This window comes from Stegodyphus dumicola, chromosome 9 (genome assembly GCF_044657685.1).
Source record: "Stegodyphus dumicola isolate Sdum_Otavi_A_Nest chromosome 9, ASM4465768v1".
Classification (NCBI taxonomy): domain Eukaryota; kingdom Metazoa; phylum Arthropoda; class Arachnida; order Araneae; family Eresidae; genus Stegodyphus; species Stegodyphus dumicola.
In genome coordinates, this window is record NC_140776.1 from 138,005,774 (window position 1) to 138,028,993 (window position 23,220).

The 23,220-nt window shown below is 32.8% G+C and overlaps 1 protein-coding gene across 3 annotated transcripts in view; it reads right to left on the reverse strand.

The window, feature by feature from the left end:
* Positions 1-23,220, reverse strand: part of LOC118205585 (mannan-binding lectin serine protease 2-like) — a 232,465-nt gene that overhangs the window by 132,514 nt on the left and 76,731 nt on the right. For all 3 annotated transcript variants that reach the window (XM_035377889.2, XM_035377883.2, XM_035377878.2), the window contains exon 2: positions 10,599-10,827. In XM_035377889.2, the coding sequence (XP_035233780.2) occupies positions 10,599-10,827 (229 nt within the window). The remainder of the gene's footprint in view (positions 1-10,598; positions 10,828-23,220) is intronic.

Here is a 23,220-nt window from a genome sequence, read left to right on the forward strand (position 1 = left end):
TCCACGTCAAGCTTTAGAGATGTAGCAAGAAATGCTTCACTTTAGACATGTTTCTTCCTACCTTTGTTATTTTTTTTCTTCTCGCAGAAGTAAAAAAAGAAGCATGTGACAGCATCAAGCTAGTATTTCAGCCTTTCCTTCCATTTTCTCCCTTTCACTACATGAAGACGTTTGGAAAGAGGCAGATGTTCAAAGAAAGACGCTGAACAAAATGATAATAGTAATCTACTATATATTATTACTTTATAAAAGATTCCCTTGTTTACTATGTTAGGTATTAGTGCTTAGTACCTAAAACAAAAGTTCCTAGTGTCTGAACATGAAGTTTAAAGGATGGAGCGTCAATATAACATTACTTTCACAGCCACGTGATCTTCCACTACGTTTTCGTATTTAGAGCTCAGCCTGAATGGAAAGACAAAAACAGGATGATTTTTAACAAAAACTCCTTTGGGAAAGCCTAAATTGGAGCAGAACCAAATTACTTAGTATTACCAAACTACTATTTAGATATTAATGAACATTAACATCCAATTTATTAAGTATAAGAAACCTTAAACTTTTCAATAGGTTTATATCATACCTTTACAGGTATACTATATTTCAATTTTCAGTTTTACTTGGTATTTACTCGTACCTCCTTCTCACCACAATTTTAACCCACATCTCCTCTCCCTAAACTATTATTATTAATAAAAATATTTATTACATGCATTGAGGATAGAGAAACGGAGAAATACAGAGAACCTCTGTTTTCTTACGGTCGAACCCCTGTATAACGAACTCCTCACAAGAGACCGAAAGTTTGGTTCGTTATATCTGATCTCATTTAGATAGATGGGTTACCTCCCAGAAACGTATGAAAACTGCAAGACGTATAAAGGAAAAAAACTGATTAACGTTGTTTCATCTGCTAAATGATGTGAACAATAAATCTAGCTAACTGAAAGACTACATTAAGATTAATTACAGTTATTGTTACGTGCAGTTATATAATCTGATTTAAAGTCTCCCCAAACTGTCTTGCAAATTTATTAGCCTTTGAATGAAGCCTTTCTCCAGATATTTATCATATTATGGTGTCCTTGAATGGCGAACCATGTCAGAAATGCTTTTTCAACATCTCTATGCTCGACGTTTCTCAACATTTTCTTCGTATCCAGTTTTTTTCACACGAGCAGAAATTATACAGTTTCGATTTCTTTATATGGCACCAAATAGAAATTTTGGGCTATTTCTTGCAGATATCGATTTGGCTGCACTCATATTATATTTTTCGAATAATGTTCCCCTTATCTATAAAGCAGAAGCTTTACGTTTAAAACTACCATGCGGACAAATTTTTTATACAGAAACAGAGAGCATTCAGCTTGGTTAAAGAATATGTGAGGGCTTTGTTCTTCTGGAAGAGATGAAGAGACAGATATTTTCGTCACCTAAGTATCTTATTCAATGTCCAATGATAAAACAATCATTTTCTATAAGATATGTATGGTTTCAAAGCAGACATTCAATAACATTTTCAAAGATGTTTTGACAAAGACCTAAGGGATATAAAACCTCTATTTGGGGGTTAGAATTTGGAAAGCATTTATAGCTAACCAAACAAATTGATAAGGATAAAAATTTGCATTCTCTAAAGGAAGAATCAACTCTAAAGCAAGCTGATAAAATTTATTAACGTCCTGAGTAGCTGAAAATTTTGCAAGCATCGGCTTGAAACAGAGTTCTGTCTGGTACCTCAATCGAAGAATTTCTATGGAATCGAAGAACTCGATTTCAGTGCTCAGGTAACATTAGTGTCCTAAGATATGCCTATCGTATCCGTATTCTTCTACAGTTGGGCGTTAAAATTGTCTCGTATAGCGTTTGCTTAGAACACATAACGCATAGGTGAAATATGTTCTTGAAACTGGCACTGAAAAATATTAATATAAACTGGCCTCAAGATTTTCATGAGTTTATTTCCGAAAGAAGTGCCTTTACTGATTCAGTAAATTCATTGTAAATGTTTGTAATAATTTTGCTTCAACTTTGTCTTTACCGTTTTTTTTTTTTTTTTTTTTTTTTTTTTTTTGTGTGTGTGTGTGTGTTTGTTTTATACTTATATCTGTAAGCCCCGTGTGATAATTCGAGAATTCTCTGCGTTTTTGATAGAAGGTTACCTTAAACATGGATGATTTTAGCAGATAGTAATTTTCTTTCAAAACTTTCAGAAATTCTAGAGAAAATTAAAAAATTAAAAAAGTTACAATCGAAGACATCCATACAGTTCCTTATATTTGCTTTCATATTTTGGATTTGATTATTGTGATTTCATATTCCTATAACACTATAAAATAACGGTAGGGTACGAACTGCGCCGAATTTGATCGAAAATCCCCGTCCCCCTCTTTTCTAATGCACGAATCCTCCATTTCTTTCCAGGAAGATTGGGTGCTACAAAAAGTCGTTTATCGCCATTAATGGGGCATTCTGTTGAGACTGCAAGCCTTTATTTTCGTTTATCAATATTGTAAAAACTGTGCATGTAAAACAAATATTAATTTAAAGTCTGGCGTGTGCTAAAAATAATTTTCTTTTACACTCATTTTAAAGTTTTATGATGCTTAAAGGAACGATGAGCCAGATCTTTTTTATTCTCTGTAAGAACTAAAATCTTTCCAAGTTGTAGATTTTAGTCGCTGATATATATATATATATATATATATATATATATATATATATATATTAGTAGTAGGTAGAAACATTGCAGCGATCTTGCTAAAAAGTTACCAGGAGCTGTAGCTCCACGAAATATTTTAACGCAGTATTACATTAATAAGAAGAAATTTGTCTGGAAAAATTGGAAAAAAAAAAACTGTAAACACGTGAAAAAACAGCCAAAATTAATGCTGGAATACTTGCTAATGCACGAAAAAATTAATCTGACCGTTGTGATATGTGAAAAGTTAACTCACATGAAAAACAGATCGACGTAAAAAAATATATAAGGAAAGTACAAAAAACATAGATTAAAAAATGCTAATATATAAAAGGCAAAAATTTTAAAAATTAAAAATTAAAATGAAGACACAAAATGTAACAATACAATATACTATAATTAAATAGCGGAAAATGGTAAATTAACCCACTCGTACTCTCAATTGGCTTTTCAAGGGAAAAAAAAACTGATTGTCGAACTAGGTTAAATACCATTACGCATTTCGCCGAAACAGACCACTGAAGCTCTTGTTTAATGCGAAAAATTTTTTATAAAAGAACATTAGTATTCCCGAATATATCTTTTTGGAATAATTCCTTTTTAGGAGCTTCACTGCTCTGTTCCTTTCTCCCGACGCGTCCGCTGAAATACACATTAAGGTGTCAAAAGCTATTGCAACTCCGAGCAATGTAAAATTAAAATCAAAATCAAAATAGAATAAAAGAATAAAATAAATAGCGGTCTGCTATTAGTCAAATATTACAACAACGTACGGGCTGGTCCTTTAAACCTTAAAGAAGATGGAACTTTTATAAAGAGAATGGTGCTGTAAACATATAAATGTAATTAAATTTATAAGAAAACAAACGTCGCAGGGTCTTATTAGGACCAAAAAAACATAGACAATAGAAACGAAAAAACTGACCTGAGTGGTTCAGTCCTTCGCATGCGAAAAATTTTTTGGAAAAGGGGTGCAAAACACCTCCGTGAATATACCAACCTTCCTGATCGTCTAGTGACGTCGTTGGGCGAAACAATAGAATCTGAAGAGGCCAATGGGCTGAGATTGTAGGTTGGCGGGAATTCTTGTCCCCCCCTTTTTACAGAAGGGTGTGACAGACGAGAAAAGAAACGGAAAGAACTCAAAATGACGTCAGTCAAGTTGTTAGAAGAACAAAACTGTTAAAAATAAGTGAAAATGGCTAATTCAGCTAAAATTACTTATTTTTGGCCACAAAAGAAAGAGTAAATTGGAAAAAAGTCATCTGTTAATAAAAGTCGTCATTCTTCAAGCTAGAGGGCGGTCAAGCTACTATGAAAAATGAGAAGGCCCGATTTGTTAATAAAAGTAAAGTTTGGCCTTCTAAATAATTTAAACTATTACATAATAGTATTAATGTATAGTGCCAAAATCTTTGGAAGAAAGGAAACGTATGTAGAAGAATAATCTGTACATTTATACTATTTTTACATTAGATAATCTGAATCAGCCATCCATCTTGTGCCTTCCCGTGGGCTTTAAGCATAAAATTTCATTATCCAAAACAAATTATCTAAAAATTGGTAAGGCTAATGCCAGCTTTTTTTAAGGTATTTTTAATTATTTTATGAGGAATTTGGTTATTTTTCAAAATTGTGACGAAGTAAAGTATTTCTTCTTGTAAGTGTTCTGTAGTATTACATATTCTTTTTATTCTAAGTAGCTGTGAAAAAATTGTGTTAATGATGATTCTTTTGGAAATATTAGAATTCCATTTGGTTAACTTTAGTGTAGAAAAAAGTGAATTCTCTCCTCTTGTCGTAGACTTTAACAAAATTGTTATCAATAATATTTAGGTCAAGGTATACTACATTATTTTGCACCGTATTTGTTTTATTTAGTTTTAAGCTAGTTGGGTAGATATTAGCTGCTTCTATTTTGTTATGGTTGTTAAAGGCTATGATATCATCAATGTAACGATATATGTGTTGGTAAAATTTATGTTCTTCTTTGTTTAGTGAACGGACAAAGGTCAATTCTCTTGTGAAAAGGAATAGTTCGCAGACAGCGCTCGAAAAATTTCCTCCCATTGGGATTCCTTGAATTTGTTTGAAGATGCTATTGTTAAAGAGAATAAAATTATTGAAAAGCACGCTCGTAAGATAAAGTTGCCATTTTTCGTTATCAATTATTGTCGAAATCTGTGGAATTATATCTGGTAGAGCAAGTAAGCTCGTATAAATTTCTTCAAGTGGTAAGGTAGTATAAAGGTTTTCGCAATCGTAGCATTGTATATGGTCTATTTGGATTGAATTAATTGTTTTAATTACGAGTTCTTTACTTGAAATCATCCAGTTGCAATGCAGATCTTGAAAATCATGGTTATTAATCATGTCATGTATTAAACGAAGTTTTTTTGCAAAAAGATAATCTATTGCTTTTAAGATAACTTTTGGTACTATTGGCAATGAACCTGAATTTAATAGGTGACTTATGAAAATTTGGAAGGGCATAGAGATTAGCAAATCTGTTATTATAGTTCCGTGGATGTATCTTAAGTCTTTTATGTAGTGCGTTAAATCTATGTTTTTTACGTTAAATCTATGTTAAATCTATGTTTTTCCTTATATGTTTTTTTAAGTCGATCTATTTTTCATGTGAGTTAACTTTTCACACATCGCAACGGTCAGATTAATTTCTTCGTGCATTAGCAAGTATTCCAGCATTAATTTTGGCTGTTTCTTCACGTGTTTACAGTTTTTTTCCAATTTTTCCAGACAAATTTCTTCTTATTTATGTAATACTGCATTAAAATATTTCGTGGAGCTACAGCTCCTGGTAACTTTTTAGCAAGATCGCTGCAATGTTTCTACCTACTACTATTATTTCATATCTTTTTGCAGCATTATGCGCAAAAGTTTTTGAGACCAAATAGGTCTTACGTCTAATTACCAGTTAGCTTTACATTTTCTTTTTCAATTATATATATATATATATATATATATCAATACTTTTTAGGAAATAAATTATTATATATATATATATATATAATAATAATAATAATAATAATAATAGTTACTTGTTAGATTTACAATTTCTGTTTCAATTATATATAATAATAATAATAATAATAATAATAGTTACTTGTTAGATTTACAATTTCTGTTTCAATTATATATATATATATATATATATATATTTAAATTTAAACAAATTAAAATTTAATTTTTAACAAATACGTATAAAAGTAAAAAAGCAAATTTAAATCCTAAAAAAAGGAAAAAAGCCAAAATAATTTTTTAAAAAAACGTGCAAACATATAAAAGATTTAATACTCGAACTAATCTACAATATAATTTAAATTCAGAAGCATAAGCAAATCAAGTGCAAAAACAATCCATAAAAATAAAATTACTAATTTAATAAATTAAAATTAAATTAATTTTTTTTCCCTTAAAATGCGTATGTGAATGACCGTTGAGTAGGCAAGAGACAGACTTATCAAGGGAAAGTTGCCTCCAAACCTAACTCTCCAATCATTCAATTCGTGTTTCGTCATTCATGCAGGCAAGGGTAAAAGTCAAAACCAAAAGTAATTTCAATAAAGTGATACATTTAAGAATTAAAGTTCAAAAAGGAAAATACTAATGAAGTCTTTTGAGAAACAAGCAAGTAAAGTCAAGAATTAAACTTTTTTTTAAAAAATTAAATTTTTAAAAAAAAATTAATTTTTTATAAAAAAATAATAAAATAATCTAGAAACCAATGTATTTTAGAAACCCTTGTCTACAGAAACCTCCAACCTCCCCTACACGAATATGCATATCAATAAAAAGAAACTAAAAAAGAACTAGACATTCTGTAGACAAGGGTTTCTAAAATACATTGGTTTCTAGATTATTTTATTATTTTTTTTATAAAAAATTAATTTTATAAAAAAAATTAATTTTTTAACAAAAAGTTTAGTTCTTGACTTTACTTGCTTGTTTCTCAAAAGACTTCATTAGTATTTTCCTTTTTGAACTTTAATTCTTAAATGTTAATTTCTAAGGGAACCACTTTATTGAAATTACTTTTGGTTTTGACTTTTACCCTTGCCTGCATGAATGACGAACGAAATCTGTAACTGGAAACTTGCCTAGTAGGGCACTAAAAAAAAAGTGCAAACTAAGAAAAAAAAAAAAAAAAAAAGAAAGAGACATAGAGACCAAAGACTGGATTTTGGCACAGTAAATTACAAAGATGTGAAAAGAAAAATAGGTGCTAAATTAATTGCACTGCTGAAATTTTATGAACAAACATCACACTAAGCAAATGGTCAGAAATTATTAGTTTTTTAACCCTAACTCAATTACAGCCATGAATGGACTATCTATATTTCACTATGAAATTAATAATGTATAGCGCCGTTGTAAAGCATTTGTGAAAGTAACTCAAACTATTCAGTTACTGTCTATTTTATAGGTTATTTAATATTCCGATTCTTATCATTTAAACTTTATCCAAATGTAAAATAGTAAAAACTTTTGTGCATATTTTAAATGCCAAACATTCTTTAAAGGCGTAAAAAATAGCAAAGAAAATCAAATTAAACAATCTATAAAACCTTTAAATAATACGAACGTAGAGGGAAAGTTAAATTCATATGGTGAGTATGAAGCCTATAGCTATGGACTCAAATGTATTCTCAAGCCGCTTAAAATTGTCCGCGGGTTCATGTGGCCCACGAAGCAATTTAAACGGCCTGAAAATACATTTTCTGCAAGTTAATTAAAATTACTTTCATATTAATTATTATGACAAGAATTTCAGAAAAAGTTTAAAGTTTTAACGTTAGGAGACAAGTTTCATATTATTTTCACGGCAATTATTAAAAACAATTCTGAAAATTTGAAATGATGAAAGATTAAAAACTGCAGAAAATCTACAAATGGAGCTAATTAATTTATACTCTGACATAAATTAAAGATCTGAAGATACAGATTTGATTAACTTTTTTCGTACTTTTCAGAAGACAAACAACATTTACGATTTTTTGAAGAATTATCGTTTCGTTTGTTTGGATTTATATGTGAACAGTTCTTCCTCCCCCTGCAGTTGGAAATTAACCCTCTGCACACGAAGGAGACTCTCGGTCACCACTTAGTTTTGATGCGCAACTTGATAGGTGACTCTCGATCACCTCTCAGTTTGACACGATAATTTGAGCGGTAACAAAAGTGATAGTAATTCCGCAGAAGAGAGAGAGAAAATTCTGAAATAAATAACGTGCATAGAATCCAAAGAAAACATGGTTACACAGACAATTACAAATTATACCTGACAGCCACACATAAACAACATTATTTCTCTCATCCCATCGGAGGTCTTCAAGTACATCTCCATGCTTAAAATCAGCAAAAGTCCAGGCATTGACTGCATCTCAAACAAGATGATTAAGAAAATGGGAATGCATATGCTTTTCAAACTCATCCAGATTATCAATCATATGCTTCGCCTTGGATACTTCCCAGCTAGCTGGAAAACGCACTAATTCTGAATCATTGCACCAATTACCTCGACATGCTAATATTCCCTTCTTCCATGACTTCACCAATCACTAAGTGAATTATGAACTCAAACATGTTCGAAAATCTTCAGTTGTTTTTATACTGGGATAGCGAAAAGCATCGCGGGTACCCAAGAGAGCGTCGGCATCGCGCCTGAATCGAAGAAATACCGCAAAGAATATCGTTTGTACTTGGCGAAAGAGCCGCAGGACCGCAAGGTATCTTCAGCCTTAAATTAGGTATCTTTAAATGGCCATAGAAATCATTATCTAATTGTGTATGAAATCATCAGCATGAGGTTAGCTACCAGAAATTCACCAAATATGCAGAAAATCATCTCGAAATGCCGGTTCGCCAGAGCGAAAAAAAGCCTCGAGTACAAAAGTTTAATAAGTCCAAGAAAGACACATATTGACCGATGAGCTTTGACGAAGATAATTTCTAGTAATTTTTCTTTAAGTCTTTATGAAAATCGTAAGTTGTAGTAAGAAATAAAGAAGTTTACAATTATTTGCATGAAAATGTGTTTTTTTATATGCGTCAAAGAGAAATTTAGCAAATACAAGAATAAGAACATGATTGTCATTATTCTCAAGTTTTGTCCTATTCGGCAAGTTTTTGTAATTTGTTATTTTTAGTTTTAACAAGGTTCGTATTAATTAATTCAACATATTAGAATTATCTTAAATAAATATCAGTCTGAAAACTTAATATTTAGCTGTCAATACGCTTGAATTACAAAGTGTAACCAAATGAAAGTTTTTGCAGATGCCAAGCTTTAGATATCAGACAGAAAATAAATTGGAATTTTTTTTCTTTTGCGTCATTGTTATTACTGTTAATGTATGTTTTTATAAATATTAGTAAATACAATTTAAAATTTAGTTAAAAAATTGTGTTTCGATAAAATAAAATTTCAGCCCGTTAGCAGCTCTGAGAGAGTGCATTTGGACCGCATGCAATTTGAGTTTGAGACTACTAGCTTATGTTCAATCAGAAATAACGTCCACTTTCAAAAAAACACTAAATCAGCAACACTAAAATTCTCACAGTGGTGGGGATGATGCCCTGAGTTTAATTGTTAAAAGCTGAGGTAATGGCACGCAAAAGATGTAAATGTGAAACAGAGAAGAGTCATGTATAAAGAACTCACTGCTGTTGAAATTCATCGCAAGAGTCAAGTAACTAACATCTGCAATTTTTGTCTACCTGGCCGCATGTCAAAATAAAGCAGTACACCTGATTACTTAAAGTACGTCTGATTGTTTAGAATTACACTTTTTAACTACATATTTCTTTATAAATACGCAAAATACCTGAAGTAAGTCAATGTGTCTTTTCAAACCTGAAATCCTACTGATTTTCTGTAATCATTGCTGAAAAAAAGTTAGCCTACTTAAGTTTTTGCTTTCACTCACACTTAAAGGGGAAAATCCTCTTCGAATGTTTTCTGTTACGAAAGGCAGGTAACAATTTAATCCCTTCGTAAAAGTGAAATAAGGTACACCAAACTTTTACAATAATAATGCCATACGATTCGTTAATTTTAAGGTTTCAGTTCTCCCTGTTCCATTTATAATATTGGTCCTTAATAATCAGCAGCAGCGATGAAATATTGATTAGAAATTTAAAAGAAGCATGAAAGTTATAAATTTAATATCAAACAAAATTAAAATTTAAGACTGAACTAAGTCACTTAAAGGAAAGTTGCATGCATTTTACAAACAGTCTTCTGCAAGGAATAAAAATGCTCCGTTTTTGAGTGAAATGCTTAGTTTAAATAAACAAAATAAACACTAATACACATTAACTAGAAAACTAAATACACAGATTAAGGGCAGTAGTGATCTTGAAAGATATCAGGTACCTGCTCCAGAAAATAGACCTAGTATCGACAGGGAAGGCCGAATTTCACTTTTACCTGGCGGTACGATGTTGGCTTCCACGCGAAAATCCCAAAATTATGTACCATCTTCAAGGATATTTTAGGTCTCCGGGCGCCGCATCTCTGATCATTGATAAACATATGGTACAACATAAACAACAGCAACAGCAACGACAGAATAAACAACAGCAACGACAGAATGCGAGCTGACACCGGGACACGCCAAAAGGGCCAATAAAGGTTTGTGCCTTTTTTTAATCATTCATTTGCTTTTAGTTCATCTACTCAAATGACGTTTTTAACGAAATTACGTAAATTTTTCTTGGCTTCTTGGAGAAAAAAGCATGCATCAAGTTCCCTCCATACGCCTACTGCTTTTCTGTAAAATAATGTCTGCTTAAGATTTGCCTAGGCTTTTAAAGTATGCTTATAGTTAGTATCATTTTCAGCAACTTTAAATCATATATCATAAATTCTTACTTTCTGTTAAGTAGAACTCTTATATCTTCGTAACAAGAGGAGTTGTTAGTTGGTTCCGTGTCCACATCCTCATCTTCGATATACTCATCGTGCTCTCTGGGTGGAGGGAGGCAGGTTTGGTTTGTTTGAAGTTCGGCTGTGAAATATGCTTCATGGACTGCTACGAAGCTATCATTTCCACAATCCAGATGGAAGATATCATTGTAGCAAGTCACTTTTCGACGGAATTCTGAAACAGAAAAATAATGTAAACCTAAAGTTACTCTGTCAGAATCTAATGAGTATTTATGAATTAACGCAGCCACCTTGGCTCAATTTTGCCGATTTTTTAGAGATGAAAAGCAAAGTTATATATCGGGTCCTAATTGGTGGTTTACTCGCCTTTTTTTAAGTCGGTAAACATTATCAACATATGAAAAGAAAGCATATTTTAGTATTTAAAATACGAATTTTAATCATTAAAAAAGGATTACGCGATACATTAAAAAATAAAACACTTATATTCTTATTCAAATCTTTCTGTAATATTTTTACGCTATCGTTTTGCGATTAATTTATAACGCCGTTAGAGGGCGCTTCTTTTCTGTATACTGAGAATCTTGTTTAGTTAACGATGTGACTTTGATCAGGGAAGTAATGCTATCCATCAGTGCCCTCCCGGGGCCTTGGAATAAATCATTTACTTTTGTAAATATTGATTGTCTTCTCCCAATGTTTACATATTTTCGGTGCATCTGCGGGGAATGGTTACAAAACCAGGGCATAAATTCACCAATTCAAAAACGGAATTTTTACATACGCAACGATGAACAGCAAGGATGCCGTAGTAAGAAATCTGTTTGTGACATTAAAATTGTGAAAAAGAGATGAATAATTATTAGGCATAAGAAAATTCAGTAACGTTTTGCAGTTTCTCAGAATTGTGACATGATGAAACGTTTTGCAGCTACAGCAAGAAAACTGCCTGCTAATAGTGGCCCAATAACTGTTTCTGAAATTAAGGACCCTGAAATATTCTGTGTTCGCAAAGCTCAGATGGATTTCTTCACACCTGAAATCAGAGCACTTCAATTTGAATAGTCATTTTCCCGAGCTTTAGTATATTCAGCTTTCCACCGTTACATGATGAAAACCAAATTCTTCGAATTAAAGGAAGATCAGAAGAAACCGATTATACAGTAATATACGAAATTGCGAATATACAGTATATAACGAAGAACATCCATTTTGTCCTAACACTCCATATTTATTGATTCAACACTAAAGAGAGAAAATAACAAAATGCTATACGCAGGAGTTGCTACAACTTTAGCAAAACTACGACAGAACTTAAGGATTCCCCAAAAGCCGCAATTTAGTGAAGAAAATCAGAAGAAGCTGTCTAGTATGTAGAAATTATGCAGCAAAACCAGCGAAACAAATGACAGTTCAATTACTTTAAGGTATATTCTCCCTCCTTTCTGCATGCCTTCGTGGTAGTGATGGGCAACTTAGGTACTTTCTTGTACCCGATACGAAAGTAACGGGTACAGACAAGTACCCAGTACAAAATACCCGTTACTCAAGTAACCGTTACTTTGAAAAGTACCGAAAACCGATTTCAAGTACCGAGTACCCAAGTAACGATTTGGAGTACCGAAGTAACGAAATACCGGAGTAATGGTTTGCTGTACCGCAGTACCCTAGTAACGATTTGGAGTACCAAAGTACCCTAGTAACGGTTTGCAGTACCGAAATACGCAGCTAACGATTTTGCGCACTGAATGAACTCTGCCACGTCATCACGTGTTTGATTTTATTTGTACGGAGTTAAGATTTTGAATATCAGAAAACATGTCAACTACGGAAGTGTCTGAGGAGCAGGCCATTCACGGACACAAGAAGCGCATATCACCATTTCGCAAATACAACCAGATACTACTGTCCTCGTACCAAAACCGAAGTGAGCTGAACCCTCATCGATCCTCCAGTAACGAATACCAAGATACCGAGAGGAGACGCATATTTTCGTTACAAAGTAGCGAATACCGAAAAGTGCCCGTTTCGGTACAGAGTAACGAATACCGAAAAGTGCCCGTTTCGGTACAGAAGTAACGAATACCGAAAAGTACCCGTTTCGGTACAGAAGTAACGAATACCGAAAAGTACCGATTTCGGTACTGAAGTAACGGGTACTTGGGTGTACCGATTTTCAGTACCCGTTACAACTAAGTACCCGTTACAAAATACCTGGTTCGGTAGTACCGACTCATCACTACTTCGTGGTGTAACGGTAGCACACTCGGTGCGCATACGAGAAGTCCAGGTTCGAGACCCGCCGAGGGCATTGTTCATTTTAACTGTTTCTTACTTCAAAAATCCTAATGACTCTACAGTGGTGCCCGAACTAAAAACAAAAGGTGGTGGAAGATAATTCTCCATTCTTCATGACTCGTGCTTCTAAGTAATCCTAATGACTCTACAGTGGCGTCGAAACTAAAAGGGTGGTGGATGATGATTTTCCACACCCAGGATTTGGCGATTGGATCCCCTAATCCCCAGTCGCCCTTTAAAAGGGGAAGTATACAAGGTATTCCTCCTGCCTTCTTATCATGCCTTCATGGTGTAGTGGTCAGCACGCTCGACGCGTATTCGAGAAGTCCGTGGTTCGAGTCCCGATGAGGGCATTGCTCATTTTTCATCTCTCCTGCTTCGAAGAAAAATTCTAATGTGTCTACAAGGTTATTAGCCTCACGCCCAAACTGCAATCAGGAAGATCAGTCCACTGATATAATACCCATGGGCAGGATACCCAGTTATGCTCCCGGACACAGCGTACCTATTTTAGTCGCATTTTACCATGGAGGTAAGAATGAAAGGAGGTGCCAACTCCCCATTACGACTGACGCAGTGATTTCAAGCTTTGGTCTCCATAGCGGGGTGTTTTTAGTTTACATCCAGAGCATTCTTGACGGTGCTTTGATAGTATTTCCACGCACGACAGTTTCAAAAGCGGGGACATTTCCGCATAAAAGAAACATTCATTGTTGGATAGATAATTACAATTTGTCTAGTTTAATTTAATGGCATTTACGAAAAAATCACATCTTGGTTATTTTTTGATAACTTACAACAGGAATTTTGATTATGAATTTGTTTTAAAAATTTCTAAGCTACTGGACTGCAACAATTGTAGATTTTAGCAAAATGTTTATGTTATGCGTAAAGAATGAAAAATACGTGAAGGTACCTTTAAAATGTCAAAATATCGAAAAAATATAACACACTTTAAACGTCAATTTTCTTATAATTAAATGGTATATACGTGAAAATTTGTATAACTCATACATTTATATATTTTTAATTATTTGTATAAATTTGTATTAATTATTTGTGATTTGTATTTCATTCAAATTTAATCTGGAAGGTTACTGTATGATAAACTAAGCGATTTAAAAGCAATAAACGCAGTTCTTAAGAATAATTTTTTCTGCTTATTAATGTGATTGATTTAAATAAACATATATTACAATCATGGTATTTTTAATTAAAAGTATTCAATATTTTTATAAAATTACAGTAGATGGGCTCATTAAAATCATCACATACTTTTTCTTTTTTATGATAACTATTTTAGACGGTTGGTCACAAGAACGGCTAATTTTTAAAAGCGAATATAAAAATATGCATGGCAACCCCTAACCTTCTGCCAGGAGTCTAAAGATATGCTGTTTTTAAACATTTTGCGATTTTGGTGTTGAATTGAATTTTATGTGAAATAAGTGCAAAGAACGTGATATTTAAATAAATAAAGTTAACACATAAAAAGTAGCAAGAAAAGCAGATTCATTTCAATTATTATTAACTATTATGTGAACTCGTGAAATTAATACACTAGCTGGATTCATTAAAATCATTACGCATTTTCTTCTTTTTCATAATAACCATTTTCGGCGGCCAGTCGCGCAAGCGGCTAATTTTTAAAATAAAAACATCTGAAATAAGGTCCATCATTTTGGATAACTTTTGATGTGCACTGCGAAAAAAAAAAGACAGTTCTATATCTCCTGTTCTGCTGGGTCGACTGACGAAATTCAACTTGTGTTTTTCATATTTCGAAAGCACGCCCTAGGATTTGTATTAAATTTATATACAGCGTTGTTCTAATATAGGTATTTTGACACAAAATCGGATTTTTTTTTTTCTGAAATTACGCCAGACTGCCAAGTTTTGTAAAAATCGCACGAGTAGTTTTTAAAAAATTAGCTCCTCAATGTTAATTGATTTTGGTGTATATTTATTCATATATCTTTTATATTAAACTTATTTGATTCTTCCTTTTACATTTCGAAATAAGGTTCATTCCAAATAAAATTCGTCCATTTTTTATGATTTATTTTTTAAATAATTTTTATAAATTTTTCGAAAATAATTTTGAATCTATGAAAGTTTTACCATCATCTTAAAGTAAATGTATTTCTAAGCAAACCTGCAAAAAATTGCAGTTTTTTATTCAAAATTTCCGAAGATATACGTGAATTTATATATTGGCGCCTTTTGAAATTTGGCATATTTGTTAAAATAGGTTGCCATATATTAAGAAGTTCACCAAGTGAACTATTCTTGGCGCAAACTGAAAACGATTCGCCAAGATCAATTTTTTAATTTCTCCGTTAAATTTCGCACCAAATTTTACAAAATTTATCTAGGCATAATTTGAGTCGTAGAATCGAAATATGGAAAAATATAGGTATGTTATTTCAGAAAAAGTTTGGTTTTGTGTCAAAGTACCTATGTTAGGATATATATTACATTTATATATAGCATTATTCTAAGTCGCGCTTTCGAGACATGAAAAAAGCAATTTGAATTTCGTCAATCGGCCGAGGAGAACGGGAGATACAGAACTGTCCTTTTTTTTCCCCCACATTGTGCATGCCCTTATCAAAAACTGCATTCCACAACAGAAAGACATAAAGAAGCTGGTTACCCTAAAAATAATTAACCGTAGAACGTTGAAATTTCATATTCGCAATGGCTATAACATCTAGTCCTGTATCTCGAGTTTTTATTGCAATTGGCAACAACCATATATATATATATATGTTCACCCACTTACCCGGCTTAAAAGTTTTTAGTAAAAGCATTTACCCGGATTTTCACAATCGTTGATCAAAATCATGTGATTCCAATTACAAAAGCGTTTTATATGATGAAAATATTAATGTTTTGTCAATATCAAATTTAAAAAAAAAACTAAATTTCGACAAATAACGAAATCTAACTTTTAATGCGGTCTGCCGGTTCCCATGTTTGTATTTGTACATTTGTTTGTACATTTGTTCTTTGTTTGTATTATCTCATTTTGAAACAATAAAATTATGAGAAGTTTGTCTCTCGTACGTGTGTGTGATTATGGCAAAGCCTCGAGGGCTATCTGCCTAAAGGGAGGGATGCCTTCGTGGAGGACTTTCTAAGGGAAACTGGCTCGTATACACGTTACACATGGGGAAAACCACGAAAACGCCCATTGTCGCTCGTACGAGAAATATTGACCGCGTTATTTAATTCTAAATTTTGCGAATTTTTATGTCAGTTTGAACTTGCCTTGAGGGATCAATTAGAATAATTCGAGAAAATAAGTTTAAATGAAGTGCAGCAAATATTGGTATAAATGAATAAACCGTAAAGGAAATCATGAGCTGTCCGCAATAGATTTTTAAATTAAATCAGAAAACAAATAATATACCGCTTGTTGCCTCATATGATAAAAGTGGTGAACTACAGAAACCCATAACAAAATTTCAATATTCTATTTTAACAAAAGAGGTATAGAAAAATATTGTAAGATATTTAATTAAATGAATATATGCTTTAAACAAAACAGAACAAAATAAAAATCTTAAGAGGCTGCAGAGAGAAATATCTGTAAATAACGAGCAGCATTGAAAAAACGCTTGAAAACTAAATCCGTTGTTGAAGTTCGCAGTGAGATTTTTACCGAAAAGATAAGAGTAGAAAGCTAGATTTTTATCGTTTCCAAGGAAATACACTGAGGTCACAGCTTCATCTAACGAAGCAGAAAGTAAACAATTAATGCCATAACTAGATTTAAAATTCAGGCCATGCACAAAAACAGCTGTTTCTACCTCTATATTTATCTATTATGGGTACTACAATAGCTACAAATGAAGCTGAGAACACGAAAAAAACCTGAATGTAAGGAGAGAGTGCAACTTAGATATAAATAAATAAAATAAATAAATGTCGAACCAAATGATTTATCGCAATCTACCTCCACAGAAAAGAAAAAAAATGCTCCTTCCAAAGGTAGCTGAACCACGCTGTGGGGCAAATGCGCAAAATCTGAGAGATCGCAGAGGTAGCGAATATTTGTTGAGGCACGAAGATGCATTAAATAGGGCTTCACTCGTTGAGAGTATTACTTTGAAACGGGAATCGTTAATGAGGAGAGCCTGCATCAGCATTTCGGAAACAGTTAGGGATTGGCCCCATATTACGAAAAATTTAAAACAAAAGATCTGTATCAAATTCTTAAATGATAAGGTACTGATAAAGACAAAGCTCTCTAATTAATTGATACTAGATACTAATTGTAGAACAGTTTAACAATACAATTACATCTTTAATTAACATTTCAGAATTTTTAAAAAAAAATAAGAATGTACTTGAATATTTTATGACATCAATAGAGATTTCCATCAAAATGAAAAGTAAGTTACCAAATTTAACACAATATTTTATTATGATATAGAAAGAAACATTAAGAAAAAGTTTATAAATACATTGCTAATTATTAGTTCACAGGTACACGACTGAACACTATCGTGGATATTGTGAGCTGACTAAAAGATAGTTCTTATCGAAGCTATAATTACGAAACTCCCGTTTGGCAACACCATGGAAACTAATAGCATCTGACGATTTCAAAATTCACTTTTTGTCCATATCACCTTTATCCTCGAATCGCCTTTCAAACAGTTAATTGCCAGCAAATTTTATCTCCATGTATTATTTACATAAAGTAATGAAGAATTTGTATGTATGTATGTTTCTCGCATCGTGGAAAAACAACGACACCTAAAGCCACCGAATTTCTAATACACGTAGTCCTCTCCCAGAACATGGTCACCTCGAAGTCCGAATTTTGAATTTGTTTTTGATTTATTTTATATTTTGCAAGCAAACAAGTGGAAAAACTGTTGGAAATAAAACATTTTTATCCCCAGCGTGCCTGGAATATAAGATATGTATCTTTCAATTTTAATCCACAAATTCGGCTATTTGAAGCAATGTGTTGCCACTACGTCAAATACTAGAACATTTATTATCTCTACGCGCCAACGTTTCCCATTGAATAAAGCTCAACATATTATAATTTAAAGTTTCAAATTTAATTCATGTTACTGAGTATCAAACCAAGCGCTAAAAAAGCAGTAAATGCAGTTCTTAAAAAATTGAATATTTCCCCTACCTTTTAGTCCGATTGATTAAAATTAAAATGCATTTAAATGACAAGATGTCTAATTACAAATATTAAATATTTTTATGAAATGTAGATGGTCTCATTAAAATCATTATATACTTTTAACACTCTATTGAGAATTAAGATACGCTATTTTTTAGTATTTTGTGATTTTGGTCTTGAATTTTATGTGGGGTAAGTGTGAGAAAAGCCATACTTAATAACAAAACTAAAAAAAAAAAAAAAAAAAGAAAGAAAGAAAGTGTGTTCCTGAAAAAATTCCTCTTTGTTGTGAAATCTGCATTCATCTCTTTGCGGCTGCACTGAGCAGAAAAAGGTAAAGTACAAACTATATAATTCTGCAGAGAATCAGAAGACTTTGCGTCCTTCCGATATGAGGTGAAGACAGAATCCTCCAGATGTGCCTTATCGACATGCTCAACACTGAATCATTCTAGAATGATGTGGCAATTTCAAGGCATGGAAACCTGCAGTAAAATACAACTGTGGAAGACTCATTGTAACAGGAATCTAGTACAGCATACCGGATAATTTACTACGCCTCTAAGTACTTACCTGCCTGACTAAATGAACTGTAAAATAGACTCAAATTCTGATTAAAAGCGAATCATCTATGATACACATTAAAGAAACTATCAGCAAAACTTTTCATATGAGAGATCTAGGCAAAATAAAACAGTGTTTAAGCATTAACATACTGCATCCATTATCCAAACTCAGTACGTAAAAGAACTCTTGGCTAAATACGGTATGCAAGAATGTAAGCCTATATCAGCACCATTAGACCCCAGCATTAAACTATACAAATCATGAAACTTCGCCAATGAAAGTGTAGAGAAAAATAAATATTACGCCTTAACCGAATCCGTAATTTACTTAGCTGTATTTACACGACCTGACATTTCAAATTCTGTTAGTAGACTTCAGTTTAACAATAACCCGAAATACTTTCATTGGATTCAAGCAAAGCGCGTACTACAATACCTTAAATGTACATTAAACGTGAAGATAACTCATCACAAAACAAATAGGAATATGCTTCAGTATCCCGGATAATTTACTAAGTCACCAAGTACCTGACTGACTAAATGCACTGCAAAGTAGACTACATTCATCTGTTACTCATCATATGGTTTTACTAACATGTCAGTCTGACATGATATGTTCATTTATTTTGTTAATCTCAAGGACAGCACGCATTAAGTATTATGTTTTTTAACGTACAGCAACTGCATGCCTTTGGCAGAGACCATGTTTTTATACTGCTGCGTATCACTCTCAAGAATCTTCAAAAATTCTAAACAACACTCTTGTGCGGCATTAAAATATTAATACTTTTAGATTTTTTTTCTTATTTCGATTTAATTAAGAAGAGAATATGTTTTGCATGTAATGGCTGTATTGAACTCTATTGTTTGCGAATGCATATTTCTGTACACATGTTATAACTAGTAGTAGTTAGTTGTTATCCCTATAATAATGCAGTAAATTAGTAGTTAAGTAGTCATTTGTACGTTAGTAGTTATCCCTATAACAATTTCCGGCCCACCAGCGGCCGAGCGGTAAAGACTCTGAACACTGGTAGTTCGGTCCGTGGTTCGTATCCCGCGAACGGACTGCCTGCATGGGCGTTTTCGTGGTTTTCCCCATGTATGCGAGCCAGTTTTCCTTAGAAAATCCTCCACGAAGGCATCCCTCCCTTTAGGGAGATAGCCCTCGTGTTCTTTGCCATAATTAAATAATCCAATCCAATTCAGTAAAATCTCCTTTTATATTTGTACTTAGTAATTAAGAAATGCATATTATTTTCAAACTGTCTACATTTTGCAATGATAAACATAGAAAATTCCGTAATTTTTTTCGAAAAAGTGAGACCATCACCATCTTTTCCAGGTGTTGAAAAGCTTATCCTAATTTTCTTCCTTACTTGAAAGAATAAAATTTTGAAATTTTATTATTATTTTAAGGATCAAGCATGCATTTTAAGGCAATTTAATTTCAGCCTAAAATACTCGGATCTCTTATTAACCTTTAATTAATTTTTTAAAAAAATTTTCTAAGGTAAAAATTAACCATTGTGAAAGGTTACCCAGACACTGCGTAAGAACTTTCGCACTAAAAGCTTTAACTCCCTGTCTCCAGTTCTCACGCGGATATTTCAGAAAAGCTGTTCGCTAATCCTTCAGTATCTGGAACATCACTGTTTCTATAATCCTTTAAAATTGGATTACTTTTCTGCCTCTGTTAATAACTACAAGAAAATGACGCTTAATGAGGAAAAAGTTTTCATTAACTTGTAGTTCTAAATGCTTTCATAATGAACATCTCTCCCATTAATCTTTTTTGATTTTAGAATAAGGAATTTGAGATTATCTACATTTCTGGTTACTACGCACTGTAGAAATATTCTATGTTTGATTAATTGATTATCGCAGAACACTCGAAGGCTGTCTAATATTCTATATATTACTCGGATTCTCATGAATATGCAAGTGAACTGCCTGTGGCAAAACTTGCAGGATTATGCAGTTAAGGACATTAATAAACAATCATAATTAGATAACTTTAATAGGTCGGAAATGCAGGGCTCGAGGACACCAAGTGGCCTACGAAGCAATTTTAAAGTGCCCGCCGTTCAAATATCTAAATTCTGAATTTTAGACATTTTGAGAACAAACACTTGCCGCTTTAACTATTGAAGCGTACAGTTAAACTTTGGTAAAAATTAAATCTAAGCGACATTTATATGACTAGATGAATCAATTTTCGATTTCTAGAAACACCTTATTCCTCATCTAGTAAACCATTTTTACTCTCCGTTAACCTCATACTATATACGCTTTACATACCTAACCTCTGATCGTATAGAACTTTTCATGGATTTGTATTTCGAGTTGTAAGCAAACTACGTATTCTTCTCTTCAGAAAGATAACGACAAGATAAAGACAACATTGCAGTGGTTGGTACTTCATTAACGTTTTCGCAACAACACGACAAACCGTCAGAATAGTACAGTTTTACAATTCATATAAAATAACTGTATTTTGATATAATTACATATTTATTATTATTATATTTAAGTGTATTTATTATTATCCCAAAAGGACTATAAGTGTCGAAACATGGTTTTGTGTTGCAATTTTCATCCGAATATGCTGCCATTAAAAAAAAACACTAAGGTATTATTCTTTCCCATTTAATCTGTCTGTTATTAATTAGCACACTAAACTGTTTAAAAGCATCTTTTTCTGAATGAAATCTAAAAATTAAAATCTAAAAAATTGCGAAAACCAGGAAATTTAGCAACTGTGTCTCACCAATGTTCGAAAGGACAAGTGGCTGAATCTGGAGTCACTTTGGTTCGTTTGGTTGCTGCAAAACACACAATTTCTTCTCCAGATTCCAATCCATGCTAGTCGGTTTCTTTAACATCATACCAACAGGGCGGTTGTTCAGTGCATCAAAAGTTAAATTAAATACATCTTGGTCTGGATATCTATTTCAATATTACGTATCTTTCAGAATGATGTGGTCCAGAAAGCTAAGAAAAATGTTTACACGAACAAATACGTCTGATAGAAAGAAATACCTACAAACTTTGTTCTTTACAAAAGAAAGCCATCATAAAATCGGATATTTCAGTCTAGTTTTATGTTTTTTCTACAGACACGCCTTCGGTGAGAATACCCGTGAAAACATTGCTACACCCGAAAATTAGAAACAGAAAATAATAGCCATAGTGGCACGCAAGTGTAATAAGTAGTAGGCGCCTGGCAAAATAGAAAGCAATAAAAATACAGTGACATGAGTAATTTACAAGGAGGAGTATTTTTAGTGCACACGCTGAGAAAATAAATGTATTATTCATTACTTTATCGACATCGTCAGCGCACAGTCTAAGAAGTTATTAACTTTTGTTAATAATTTAGGCAGAAAATTGAATTTACGTTTTATACAAGATATTCAAATTGGGGATTTTTAAAGAAATTGCTTAAGAGCTAATTATCAGTAAAAGACTTCAATCGAGAAATTTCTTGCATGAAAACGCAAAAATTAATTATATTATTAAACACTGTAAAGTTTGAAAATCTTGTAAAATGTATACCGATTTTAATATTAAAGTATGATTAAAATCGGTGTACTTGTTACATTTATTAAGATATCATTAACTATCTAAACCAGGGGATCTCAACAAGACGGAATTTCATAGTTTAAAAGGAGGAATGCGGTCAGCCTTTTATTTACTTATTAGATAATTAGTTTTACATTATGAATATAAAAAACTACTTTTATTCAAGTTTTGGTATTTCTCAGCCTTTTCTATATTTTTTATTGTTAAATTTAGAAAACACGTTTAAAAATACTTTGAATTTAAATAAACGTGGAAGGATCTTTCGAGTTTGGGAAAGGAGTGCAATGGGGTGGAATAATCTTCTAGCAATGGTGAAAGGGGTACATGGGGCAAAAAAGGTTGACAACCACTGTTCTAAACGATTTAATGTTGATAACTGTGTAGAGAAATTTTGAAAGCTTAGTAATTTTTTTTTCCTTAAAGCTTCTGTTTCCTTTATAAATTGTTATTAAAAAAGTAATGGAACTTTTCCGCTGCAGTATGACACGCGCCAAACAATTTCTATGCGTCAACACGCAAGTACCAAGCCAACTTCATACTTCCAACGAGGAAGCATGAGGCATATTGATCTGTTCGACTGCCCACCGGATGCTCTAGGCGCTGGATCTGGGAGTCTTGTGCATAGCTCTCGTGTGGCTATACCAACTGGCCAACTCTAGATCAGGGTGGACGTGGTGCTGTACTGATTAACCTAATGGCAAAGAAACAGTGCCCACGTCCTTCGTCGCTTATCGCTTATCACCAGCTCGTTTCGCAAGCGATAAAATGTTTCTAAATATGAGAATTACATCGTTTGGATTAATTATTCCAGTAAACATAGAAAAAAATAGGGTGATTACATATTATCCCGTCGATCGTGAAAGGTGGATACGACTGAACCATTAAATTTGGCGCAGATTCTGCCAAATGTTCTTGCAGAATTCTCAGACTCACATCTTATTTACAAATCTCACAATAAAACATTCGCCAATCTCTCTTCACAATCCACCAAACAGCCATCGCT